Source organism: Poecilia reticulata, linkage group LG5, assembly GCF_000633615.1.
Source record: "Poecilia reticulata strain Guanapo linkage group LG5, Guppy_female_1.0+MT, whole genome shotgun sequence".
Lineage (NCBI taxonomy): Eukaryota > Metazoa > Chordata > Actinopteri > Cyprinodontiformes > Poeciliidae > Poecilia > Poecilia reticulata.
Window position 1 is genome coordinate 25,168 of NC_024335.1, and position 13,045 is coordinate 38,212.

At 45.7% G+C, this 13,045-nt stretch overlaps 2 protein-coding genes across 2 annotated transcripts in view; both read right to left on the reverse strand.

Annotated features, from left to right (window-relative positions):
• ahcy (adenosylhomocysteinase) overlaps positions 1 to 4,266 on the reverse strand; it is a 13,468-nt gene extending 9,202 nt beyond the window's left edge. Inside the window, exons 1-4 of the mRNA XM_017304628.1 lie at positions 4,146 to 4,266; positions 2,435 to 2,625; positions 1,442 to 1,517; positions 1,215 to 1,367 (exon numbers count right to left, since the gene is read on the reverse strand). Coding sequence (XP_017160117.1) covers positions 1,215 to 1,367; positions 1,442 to 1,517; positions 2,435 to 2,625; positions 4,146 to 4,173 — 448 coding nt within the window. The 5' untranslated portion in view covers positions 4,174 to 4,266. The remainder of the gene's footprint in view (positions 1 to 1,214; positions 1,368 to 1,441; positions 1,518 to 2,434; positions 2,626 to 4,145) is intronic.
• A 1,504-nt stretch (positions 4,267 to 5,770) lies between these two features.
• LOC103464227 (charged multivesicular body protein 4b-like) overlaps positions 5,771 to 13,045 on the reverse strand; it is an 8,364-nt gene continuing 1,089 nt past the window's right edge. The window contains exons 2-5 of the mRNA XM_008408192.2: positions 8,490 to 8,667; positions 8,286 to 8,400; positions 7,169 to 7,295; positions 5,771 to 7,086 (exon numbers count right to left, since the gene is read on the reverse strand). Coding sequence (XP_008406414.1) covers positions 7,022 to 7,086; positions 7,169 to 7,295; positions 8,286 to 8,400; positions 8,490 to 8,667 — 485 coding nt within the window. The 3' untranslated portion in view covers positions 5,771 to 7,021. The remainder of the gene's footprint in view (positions 7,087 to 7,168; positions 7,296 to 8,285; positions 8,401 to 8,489; positions 8,668 to 13,045) is intronic.

Here is a 13,045-nt window from a genome sequence, read left to right on the forward strand (position 1 = left end):
GTTAACCATTAACCCGGGTTACATGACGGTTAACCATTAACCAGGGTTACATGAGTAAAGTTATAATTATCAACCTCATCAGCCCGGTGTCGCATGGAAACCAGTTCAGTGTGAAAACCGTTTCCACCAGGCAGTTTACTGTGCGACACCGAGTACGCGGCGGTCAGAAACATCTACATGTCCGGCGGACTGAAGTCGGCCGAGTATGTTGGGGCCTTAAGACTCGAGCTCAATATGGAGAACGAGTTAAAACACGAAGCAGAGTTAAAGTAAGTAAACGTAAATATTTCTCCTTGAAGACGCTGAGAAAAATCATTTTTATTAACCTTCCCGTTCTGCGCTGCACTCCTGACCAGCAGGGGGCGGTAAAGCCAACCAGCCGTCTGCTCAACATCAAACTGGACTCTAAGAGACGCTGAGCTGAACCAGCGTTTTCTTGGTCCGACCTACAAAAACACTTTCCTTTGGGATAAATCAAACATTTTGTAGTGATTATTTTATGAAAAATAAATTAATTATGAAGCAAACTGTTTCAGTTTTAACCTCATTTCTCTGCATTTCACTCGGACGCAGCAGCCAGAGAACCTGGAGCTCCGACACGTTCCTCTGCTTTTCACACTTTGTGCAGAATAAAAGTTAAATGGTTGACTTCAGTCAACTATTGGGTTTTTTCAGTGTTGTAGAAATAAACATTAACTTGGCTGAACCTGAAGCTCAACTGCTGAGAAACGTGAACCTTTAGAGCAGGGAGTCCAAACTTCATCACACGTCCAAAAGAACCAAACAGCTGAACAATAAACCAAGAATACCTTAAACAATCTGACTGTTGGAGAATTATTCTAGATCCAAACTAAACGATCCGCCTTATTAAAACTAAAGGGAGACAAAACAACCGAACAAAATGTTTCAGATTCTGACCAACAAAAATCTGCATTTATGTCAGTTTCTTTGGAAATGCTCTAGAAAAGTTTCATAAATGGATTAAAAGCTGGTTAATGTGCAGCGAAGGAGTGAAAGTTACTGGAAAGACGGAGAGAATAAAACCTGATGATTAATGAAGATTTTCAAAAGGAACTGAAAATTTACAAACAGCTGAGCAGGAACTGCTGCCCGCTGCATCTGAAGGCAGGGGCCACACACGGCCCCCGCACCACACCTTGGAAACCTGCTTTACAGGAATGAACCTGCACAGCCTGAAGGGGCAGGAGGCCCACCTGGCAGCAGCTTGGGGTACTTCTGGTGCACCAGGTTGGTGAGGTCTCCGCCGTCGTCCAGGATCATGTTGAGCGGCGCCTCGTCTCTGAAGTACAGCGTCTGCTCGATGCACCACACGTACTCCTCGTCCGTCTCGCCCTTCCAGGCGTAAACTGCAAAAAGAAATCAGAGGTCACTTCCTGCCTGCGCGCTACGCCGAGCGGCCACAGGGGGCGCCGTCTGGTACCTGGAACGCCGGTTTTGGCGATGGCAGCGGCGGCGTGGTCCTGGGTGGAGAAGATGTTGCAGCTGGACCACTGAACCTGTGGAGGGGGTCAGAGGTCAGAGATGTTCACCTTTCACAGTTCAAACCACCTCTGATGAGATGGCGTCCACCTCCGTCAATAATCAATAGAAACAGATTTATTGGCGAATCGATCATGTTCGCTGCATGTTTATCTTTTACAGTGCATCACCTGATCCTACACTGCAAAAAACTAAATCCGACCAAACATCCGAGTTCAGTTCAGTCAGAAAAACATCCGGAGAAAAAATCCTTGATAATAAATGAGGACTGGGCCGCTGCTGAATTACTTCAGTTTCCCAGATTATCAGGGAAATAACATGAGCATTTCATCAATATGCATCATTAATGCAAACAAGCTCTTATACTTTGTTACTTCTGGTTATTTCTGTCCAGCTGAACTCAGATTTTTGCTCTAGAAACTAGACAAAAATACTCAGACTAGATTAGTAACTCCAGATGAACTTGAACCCAGAGCTTCCAGTGAGTGATTTCAGCGCCGGGTCGGTCCAACATGGCCAGCGGCTCTGACCCGTTACAATCATCCTGCGGTTCCGGTGGGTCCTTTTGGGTTCATTCTGCTTCAAAACAGACCCGGTTTAAATTTCCACTCACTGCTGCCACCTGGTGTCAGAACACAAAGGCTGCAGGTCTGAGGAAATGAATGTGGACGAGATTAGAACCCATTTCCTCTCCAGAAGTCCAGTTCTGCTCGGACACAGGCAGTTTTCTGGTCCCGTCCTGCTGGTTTGGGTAGGACGGGACCAGTCCGGATCGGTCAGACCCAGATGTGATAACCGCACAGCAGCCTTGAGGAGCAGAACCGAGTCAACATTAGATCGATATGCTGCAGAGCCTGAGAGCAAACAGCTGCACAACAAAGCTCCTTCAATAGTTCAACATTAACTCAGCCGGCACCACAGGGTCAAAGGTCACCTCAGCTCCGAGGGCCGTCAGGGTCTCAATGAGCACGGCGGTCTGCAGCGTCATGTGCAGGCAGCCGGCGATGCGTGCGCCCTTCAGCGGCTTGGACTGGCCGTACAGATCCCTCATCTTCATCAGGCCCGGCATCTCGTTCTCTGCGATGGCGATGGCCTTCCGGCCCCACTCCGCCAGGCTGATGTCAGCTGGACCCGACCGGCGCCGCCAGGGAGGACAACGGTTAGGAAACATCAACAACATCTGGCTCAGTATTCAGAGGCTTTTCACTCGGTTATTTATTCTCAAACATCAAACTTTCAGCTCAGCTAGGAGGAATAAATCACACTGGAAAACTTCACCAGAAAAACCTCTTCAATTCAGTCACATTCACCCCAACTGATCAAGACGCCCAATTATTCTATAAAATGTTTCTACGCAAGCAAACTGAGGAACATTTGATCAAACTTGGTCAGATTTGGTTGGTCCTGACCGAAGTATCCCGTTCAGTCAAAACTCCCTTCATTCTCTGGTTGCAGCTTCTTGGCGTTAATTAAAATCCATTCTGCTCTGACCTGAAGCAGAATGGAAATCCTGATGGATGAATCATAATTTGCATTGACACACGGAGCATAAATCAGCCAAGAAAAGCATCCAGACTTTATTTAATTCACGTTCAGCGCTGAACGGAGACGCTTTCACCATTACATCCCAGAAGAGTTTGACCAAACCTGACCAATGGGCAGCAGAAAGGCAACATTTACAAACCTGGCGTCACAGGAACCAGTGAAATACTCCATTACGCAAAACGCATGAATTAAGAAGGTTAAGTTTGATTTCTGCAGGCCTTTGACAGCGTTTGTTTAGACTTTGACCCCACTGATCATATCAATCATATTTTATTTGCTTCCAGTCACATGACGACCCAACAGCGTCAATTTCAAATAAAAAATTGTCTCGTTTTGTTGTTGCTTAACTGGCGCCAACAGGTTTTAATTTGCTTTTTAATTACTTTTGATTTTTCACAAATCTGAAGCCATTAAGATTACATGTACAATAGAACCTGAAAAACACATTAAAACTATTGAAAATCATAAACTATACAAAGACGGCCACGAAGCGCGTCTGGAGACCACGTGTTGTTACGGCTATGTAGCGGCTCTCAGTCGGTGCAGCGACGCACAATCTCTGCCTGTTCTTGTCACTCACGGAGCAAACTGGCGGTGAAGCGCGAGGCATCACGGGAGATGGAGTTTACAAACACTGCGCGAGCAGTGGAGCGCCGAGCCACGGGCTGCGCTGATTAACTACATTACCCAGAAGCGTTTGGTGAGCCGTTTCAGGTACAAGAGAAGCCCATGCTGGGCGCGATTACATGTCGATTCATTCTCAAGACTGAACTACAAGCCTGTGAAATGTAAACATGAGACCCGGACCAACCATAAACTACAGAACTACCGAAGATTAAATTAGAACGTGAAACACCCGGAGATGCTTAAACTACAACTACACATTAATCTGTAAGACTTGCCAACAAGTGAACTCGGTCTGGAAAACATAAACCTTAAGGCTAAAACCGGATTCGTATGTAATATGCGAACATAAAGTAGAATATTGGGTTCTGTTAAAGTTTCTGAACCCGGTAAAGCAGTTAGAAACATTCAACCTTAACGACTCGCCAACAAAGCTGCTTCGGTAAATACCGACTAGACGGAGCGCAGCCACCTACCGACTTTGTAGGGCAGTTTCTCAGACATGGCTGTTCGGTGTAGTTCGGTTCCGAGGAGTCTGACTGAAGCTGCAGCCTTGCCGGCGGACTGAGGCGGAGAGGGAGGGACGGAAACATGACGGCTCGGTTTTTATCGGCCGGGCTTCGTTCAGACTGCTCTCCGCAGCTGGGTGGCTCCGACGCGGGGATGCTCTGGTTTCCGATTGGCTGGAGCAGCTCCCACCCCACAGCCGGACAGCCAATCAGTACGTGAATTTTGACGTGGGGCGTTCACTGACTGTGGAAAATGTAGTTAGAGCGAGTCTGGACCGGACTCTGTCGGTGTTTTTAGCTGTTATTCCGTAAGCCTCGACACAAAGGTTACAAAACAAAAAAAACAAAACAGTAGCGCATTCTTCAGTTCTTCTAGGAGCATATTTAACGTTTAAAACCGAGAACATGTCTATTTATAACCAGTGATTCAACGCTTTATGCAAATCTCCTCGGTTTTGTATAATAATTCAACAAGAAATCAACTCCTAGGAGTTAGGGTTTCTTTGGACATCAACAGTCCAAATTTCTTTGGACTGTTAATGCAGAAAAATTGTTACAGGTAGAAACATAGTCTTTGCATACGAGAGCTCCTAAATATAAGTGAGCGACATTTAGGAACTCATCCATAAAGATGTTGGAGTAGAGCCTCTGCTGCTCCCCAATGGCCTGCATATCTGAAGGGGTAGCTGAGAAAGTTTAAAAAACCTCCAATGAAGCAGTGAATATATTACCTGCAGTTAATATCTCACTGGTGTCTTCAGTTTTTATACATCCAGATTGGTCCGGGGAGCAGAAGCAAACTATTTTTACATTTTCTGTTCATGTTTTTGTGTTTTGCTGCTGCAGAAATGGAATTAATTTAAGACTGGTTCCCAACTTCATTTTTATGTTTGTAAAACATCCAATTGTTTCGTGTGTATGTGCGCCAAGCGTCCAAATGTCTGGCAATAACACAATCATCTGGATCAGCCAAATTTCTAATGTAACTTATACCTGGAAGGGGGTCAAAGCTGACCCACCATCTTTACTTCTCACACCATCATAAATTATGCAACCAGATGTTTAAATTATAACTTTGCATGCAAGTCACAACATTTTCTGTAGCTTTAGTTAGAAAAGATGAAAGAAATGCTGTTGGTAAGATGGACGGTCTGAGTGTGACCTTTGACATTGAGCTGTAACATTATGCTACAGCTAATTTAGGAGCAGATGAAGAACTGCCAGCTGAGGTTCCTCTGGGTCTGTGAGCGAGTTCAGAAAACAACCAAAACCTTAAACTATTTAAAGGAAACATGTTTTATAGCAGTAAATGATTCTTTCTGCAAATGTTTGAAAATCAAAGTGAATGACAGAAACTGTCCAAACGAGTTTGAGCTTGAAAACAAGGAAGCTGTTGGTGGAGGTGTTCCTCAGGGATCAGCTCTTGGACCAGTTCTGTTTATCTATGGATGAACTTTTTAAATATCTTTGACCCGGAACTGAATTTAGGAACCACTTCCTCCATCCACCAAGACTTACAAAGAGGCAAAACCATTTAATAAAAAAGGCACATTTAAAAAACTGGAAAAAAAGGTCCAGCAATGGCTGATTGATAAAAAGCATAAAAATCTAATTCTTTTATTTGGAGAATCAGCAATTCTTACAAGTCATTGAATCCAAACTTTATTCAGGTTACCTGTGCTGTAGCAACAGCTTGCGCCGCATAAAGTCCAGAACAGTGCAGTCAGGAAGAGCATGACGACATCTGAGGTAAAGTAATCCCAGCATATGTTGGAGCTTTTTACTGATAAATACAAAGAGCGGCTTGGAGGGCTGCAACGCTTTTATCAAAGTTTAGGTCTGACGAGCAGGACGAGAGGCCGCAGCCCGGCAGTGAGCAGGAGCTCGTTTCCGTGTTAATTTCAGCAGGAAGACCGAGTCAGAACCAGAACCCATCGGGTCCATCAGTGAGTGCTGGAGCAGAGTTACACATAAAGCCAGTCGTTAGGAAACCGCAAACCACAAGGCGCAGGAGGTGTCAGGCACGTTTCATTCAGCAGAGCAGCAGGCCAATCAGAAACAGATCAAACATCAACTTATCAATTTACAGCTGGAACACAAAACCTCCCTTCAGGAGTTCACCTCAGTCTCATTTAATCCCAAACCGTTCAGCAAACTGAGGAGATTAACTCGGCGAGAAGAGCAGCAGCTCAGAGCAGAACGCGGCGGCGTGTTCTTCCTGCAGCTAAATTCACATTCAGAGAAAATTTAAGCAGCTGGTTGATGCAACATATCTGTTTCAGAGATGTGTGAGAAATTTTAGATTATTTAAACTTTTGAAACGAAGCAAAATGTTTCATGTTTTCTTCCAAATTGCTTTATGAAAATAAGACTTGAAGGTGTGGCAGCGAAGGTTTCATGAAAACTTAAACTCCAGCTGTGCAACAGGAGCAAACGCTCCCTCAGGAATCTGTGGATCACGGTTCAGTACCGATCCGACGTTCCTAAGACATTCAGCAGAAACGGGTTCATCACCTCTGCAGTGCAGCAGACTGGCAGGAACATGGAGAGCAGCAAGATGGCCGCCACCGCCGCGCCACTCTCTGTACACGAGTTGTTGCTTCACATTGCTGCAAAACAAGCCTGGTCCTGCTGCTACGCGCGCGCGCGCACACACACACACACACACACACACACACACACACACCATTTCCACAAACACAGGGTAGCCTCAGGCTCCTGGAGGACTTTTTGTTTCACTCAGAGGGAACAGAGGTCAGAGGTCGCTCAGCAGGAAGAGAAGCTGGGACGCAGAGCAGCATCAGCAGCCGACAGCCCCTGCTGCTCTGCTAGGGAAACCCCGCTCAGTTGGCTGCCCAGGCCTCCAGGTCGGCCATGTCGTCCTCGTCTTCCTCCACCTTCTTCTTGGCTGGAGCAGAAACAGAGAAGAGGTCAAAGGTGAGGCTGAGCGTCCGGCACAAAAGCAGGCAAGTCTGAACAGGAAGTCTCACCTGGCTGAGAGGGAAGCGATGTGGACGGGACGCTGGGCAGAGACACGTCTTCTGTTCCCTCGATCTCCAGCAGGTTTTTATCCAGCTCTTCCTGCTCCAGCTCCTCCAGCTCCGCCATCAGCTCATCCTGGACACAGAGGCGGGGATTAGGTCATAATCTGGCAGTAAAGATGGCCGCCGCACCGCTCCGTTAGGCAGTAAAGATGGCCGCCGCAACACTCCGTTTACATTTAAGCAGTAAAGATGGCTGCCGCACCGCTCCGTTAGGCAGTAAAGATGGCCGCCGCACCGCTCCGTTAGGCAGTAAAGATGGCCGCCGCAACACTCCGTTTAAGCAGTAAAGATGGCCGTCGCAGCGCTCTCTTAGGCAGTAAAGATGGCCGCCGCAGCGCTTCGTTAGGCAGTAAAGATGGCCGCTGCAGCGCTCCGTTTACATTTAAGCAGTAAAGATGGCCGCCGCAGTGCTCCGTTTAAGCAGTAAAGATGGCCACTGCAGCGCTCCGTTTAAGCAGTAAAGATGGCCGCTGCAGCGCTCCGTTTACATTTAAGCAGTAAAGATGGCCGCCACAGCGCTCCGTTAGGCAGTAAAGATGGCCACTGCACCGCTCCGTTTAAGCAGTAAAAATGGCCGCTGCAGCGGTCCGTTTACATTTAAGCAGTAAAGATGGCCGCTGCAGCGCTCCGTTTACATTTAAGCAGTAAAGATGGCCGCCGCAGCGCTTCGTTAGGCAGTAAAGATGGCCGCTGCAGCGCTCCGTTTACATTTAAGCAGTAAAGATGGCCACCGCATCACTCCCTTAAGCAGTAAAGATGGCCGCCGCAGCGCTCCGTTTAAGCAATAAAGATGGCCACCGCATCGCTCCCTTAAGCAGTAAAGATGGCCGCCGCACCGCTCCGTTTACATTTAAGCAATAAAGATGGCCACCGCATCACTCCCTTAAGCAGTAAAGATGGCCGCCGCAGCGCTCCGTTAGGCAGTAAAGATGGCCGCCGCCTAGTATCCCTCTGTTGAAGCAGTAAAGATGGCCGCCGCAACGCTTTGTTTTGTGGTGGCGTCTGAAGAAGAATAATAATCAAAGAGCGAACATCAAGATCTCTGGTTCCGATCGGCTCTCACCTCGTCGTAATCCTCCCCGAAGCCCACCGGTCTGGAGATGACATCAGAGATCTCCTGCGCCAGCTCCTGCTGCTCCGTGATGTCCGCCATCAGGTCGTCCACCTTGTCGATGTCCCTGGCGGACGGCGGTAACAAAGATTGCGTTTATATGCAAACCAACAGGAAGTAAGCTCGAAGCGACAGGAAACGGAACAGAGAGCTTACATGTTCTCGTGTGCGGCCTTCATGGCTTTGGCAGCGAAGCCCATGTTCTTCAGCACCTCCGTGTTGGTGTTGGCGTTCTCTAGCGCCTCCCGCTGGAACTCGATGGTGGACAACGTCCCGTCAATCTGGGCCAGCTGCTTCTCATAGCGCTTTTTCCTCTTCAGGGCCTGGAGAGCCGCTGGGGGTCAAAGGTCACCTTCATTTATTACACCGCCATTAACCTGTCCCATCCATGAGCTGAGATAAATTAACCCGACGCATAATCAGCTTTTCTTCTGGGATTTTTTTTTTATTTAGACCAAACAGGAAGCGAATCTTTGTGAGACACAGCTAGGTCAGCTGACCAGCAGCAACAGGAAACAGGAAGTCAGTCTCAGAACTGCTTCAAAACAGACAAATGTTGTGAAGCAGTTCCACATTTAAAAATAATTATTCTCATATTAAAGAAGTAAAATGACCAAAATCTCATGACTAATGATGAAGTCTGAAAAACACAGCAAGCAGAACCACCTCACATTCATTAATCAATAGTTTAATATGTTGATTGTTTGCCATAAAACTGTCTTTAGATCATTAAAAGTGCGGCATCGTGGATTTTCCAGGCACTTAGTGCCATTTTGTAACTATGTTACTTTCAGTTGTAAAAATGCTGAATATACCAAATATGACTTTAAAGAAATGTGACTTCCTGCTTTAACTAATTGGGCCTCCGTGTCTTTAAGAAGCTCCTGCTCCCTCTGAAGCTCCGCCTCCAGGAAATCGTCCCAACATGGCTCCTCTATTAACCCTTTAACGTTTTTACCGGCGCAGCTCTGAGCAGCAGCTCCTACAATGATCTCAGCAGCTGTTTGCTAATTGCTGCTGGCTAGTCTGAAGGAGCTGAGTGGGGGCGGAGCTGCGCTTTGAAGGCGAGGCTAGGTCCTCCAGGCGTTTCGGAATGGTTGCCATGGAGATGAAAGGGACTATGAAGCAAGAAAGAGTCGATGAGTAAAACCAAGATGTGGCTGAAGAAATCAAAGTTTTCTCCAGAAGTCGGACGGAGCGATGTCCACCCGTCCACCTGTCTGTCCACCAGTCCACTGTCCACCCGTCCACCTGTCTATCTGTCCACCAGTCCACTGTCCACCTGTCTATTTGTCCACTGTCCACCCGTCCACCTGTCTATCTGTCCACCAGTCCACTGTCCACCTGTCCATCTATCTTAGCCCAGAGGAATAAAAACCCTTTGCCTGATTTCATCAGCTAACCCTTGACCTTTGACCCTTGTACTGTTATCACTTCGTTTTAGATACTCTGTGTATGTTAACCAAACTCAACTTCATGAGCCAGGAAGCTGAGCGTCTTTTGCTCCTTTATTACGTTTTCTTGACACAACTTTGAGCCGTGGTGTGAAAAGCTCAATGAAAGAAACAGAAAAATAAAATATGCATCAGCTCTAAATACACAGAATAAACTTCCAGTGTCAGAATTAACCTGAGCTGCAGTTAAGAAACAGTCACGTAGCAACGGTTGCTATGTAAATAAAAGCCATCAGGATATGGCTTTTCTAGAATAAACGCATTTGGAAAACCATCTCAAAATAAAGTAACAAACATCCAACACCAAACGGGCCACAGACTGAACTTACAGCCGCCGTTTTCTGAGGCGTAAGAAAAGATGAAGTTCAGACATCAACAGTCTCTCTCTCTCTGAGCAGGTTTTACAAACTGCAGCTGCCTCTGCTACCCACAATGCACTGCTATCTCAAAATTCTCCTTCAAAATAAAATACAGAGAAATTAATACTGTAGAACTTTTTAAAACTAATTAAGACATTTTCAACTTCCAGCCTGGGGCAGAACAACCCTTGACCCTTGACCCCTAACCCTTGCCAGGCCGCCTGCTGGAGGGCATTTTGCCTTTTAATCGTTAAAAACATTCAGTCTCCAAATTCACTCGTTCTTATTTTGCGAAGGGGTGAATTAACCCTTTCACGTCTGTCTGGGCTCTCAGGTAGATTTCAGGTAGGCCACACTTTGGACACAAACTGCTTTTTGTTGAGAAATGTTTGGGGGTTTTCTAGAAATGGTCCAAAAGTACACAGACAGTACTTGTGTAGCTTGTGAGTATTTTAAGATTTGACCATATTTCCATTTATTCTGGATCCAGTTTCTGAACTTTGACCCTTTCTGACTCCTGACCAAATCACAGAATCTCTAAAAAACCAGAAAGAATCAAAAACCTTTGAAGAAATGAAACGTCTTGCTTTTAAATAAAAATGACACAGTTTGGCTAACATTACTGATTCGTGACGCTCCGGGATGATTTCACACGGTCCTCAATACGTCAGGCTCTTCCAGAGGTTTGAGACAAAAGGTCAGAGTGCAATTTCACTGATGTGAAGCTTTAAAAAATACATACAGAAAATCTAAAAATGGAAAATTAAAAATACGACACAAAGCATTCATGTGTCATGTTTTTGCTCCTCCTACGTTAGGAGGACAAACATGACCTCATCCTGAGCCGCATCCTGATCCAGCAGCTGAGAAACTGTTTCAATAAAATATTCCTGTTAAACATATAAAAATGTAGAAAATAAAAAGGTTTTTGTAATTTTATCTAAAATTTAAGCTTCCAAGGCTGACTGGTTTTTATGGATCTGTGGTGAAAGAGAAATGAGAATGTGAGTAGAAAACGTCGTCGGTGAAAACTTTCTCCAAACACGCTTTATTAAACACTTCAAACCAAACTCTGCTTCGACCTGAATCTGTGACCTTTGACCTTCAGGACACGTCTCAAATGCAACAAAACAACAGGTTTAAATAGGCCTGAGCTTCCCACCAGCTTATTGCTGTCCATATCCATCTGAGGATATTTATATTTAGGTTCCTGCAGGTCCGTGTGGATCCACTGAGCCTCACGGCGGCTCTCAGTCCCAGTTTGATTCAATTATTTCAGCATCCAGACATGATCTGAAATGACATCATGTGACTCTTTATGAGATTACAGCACTGAGTCCAGGTCACTTTCTCTCTGCTGATCCTTTCTGGGAACGAGTCGCTTTTATTTCAAAGCAAAGTGAAGAAGACTCAGATTGTTTTCAGCCGGGATAAAGAAGCTCATCAGGTCCCGACGTTTGCTGCACGTCGTGTTGAGTCTTCTTCCTCTTTAGTCTCATTGCATGGATGCAACAGGCTGGTGAGAGAGGAGAAGTCATACCTGAGGCTTTTATTTTGGAATTTGCCAAACTAATCCCATGTGTAATAGTTAAAGTGTTAAATCAGTTGTATAATGCTGAAAACACAAGTAGTTGTAAATACCAGTTTAGTCCTCCTCTATAGTAAACTACAGTTCCGCCATGTTGTAGTTCCAACATGATCCTCAGCCCTGTGTTTAAGTGAGAGTTGGCCACAGGTAGAACTACAGACATGGCTGCTCTGCTCTGCTCTGCTCTGTGTAATTAATCCCCTGCCAACTCCAGCCGTCTCTGGCCTACAGGGTGAGAGTAACTTCAGTTTAGCTGACATTTCCGCCATGTTGTAGTTCTGACATGTTGCCCATAGATAGAACTACAGTTATGGCGTGTTGCAGTCCTGAGCAGCTCTGTGTTCGGTTGCTATGGTAATTATCCAGGCTCTGTGTTCGGTTGCTATGRTAATTATCCAGGCTCTGTGTTCKGTTGCTATGATAATTATCCAGGCTCTGTGTTCKGTTGCTATGGTAATTATCCAGGCTCTGTGTTCTGTTGCTATGGTAATTATCCAGGCTCTGTGTTCTGTTGCTATGGTAATTAATGAATCCCCTGCAGCTGTGGCAGCCAAAATGTGGGAAATTCCTCTTCAAACCAGCCAGTTTTCTAACCAAAACAGCCCTTCGAACAACTCCTTCCCATTCTGGAACCGTGCCATGTATTTGAAAACCGTTCGAAGCGTATGACAGGGCTATTTGTCTTCTCCGATATTCCCGTGTTTCATGTCTCTACCTGGCTCACAGTATTAACAGCGATGAGAGATAGATGATGTGCGCTCAGGTCTGACATTTTTCAGAAATATATGGAAAAAGATAGGTCTGAGCGTGAGTTTATCCTGTCGCRCCACATCGGTCGAAAGCACCTGGAGAGAAAACCGTAAACACTAGGGACATTTTGAAAACATTTAACCGGAGCAGGCATGCGTATCTACGTCCTGACCGACCTTTAGGCCAATCTGGCGATATTTGTGGGCGTGAGGGCAAGTTAGAAATTATTTTGGGGTCAGAAATCCACTCTCTCCCACACTCCAGCGGAGCGGCACTCACAGAGTAAAAAGGTGAAAGTGGTTTAGAGCTGATCACCTGTTCAGGTTGTTTACCTTTGACCTTTACAGCCGCTGTAGTTTCTGAATATTCAATAAACGACAAAATTGGACTATTTACCTCGTTAGTCTGTGAGTTTACGTCATTTACAACAAACATCAAACACAGTAAATATGTTTCATTAAGTATTTAACAAACAAATGGCTTCTACCGCGATAAATGACAGTGAAATAAAGTCCAACATCTGGTTTGAGGTGATTCCTCTGGAACCTGTTGGAGGAAAAA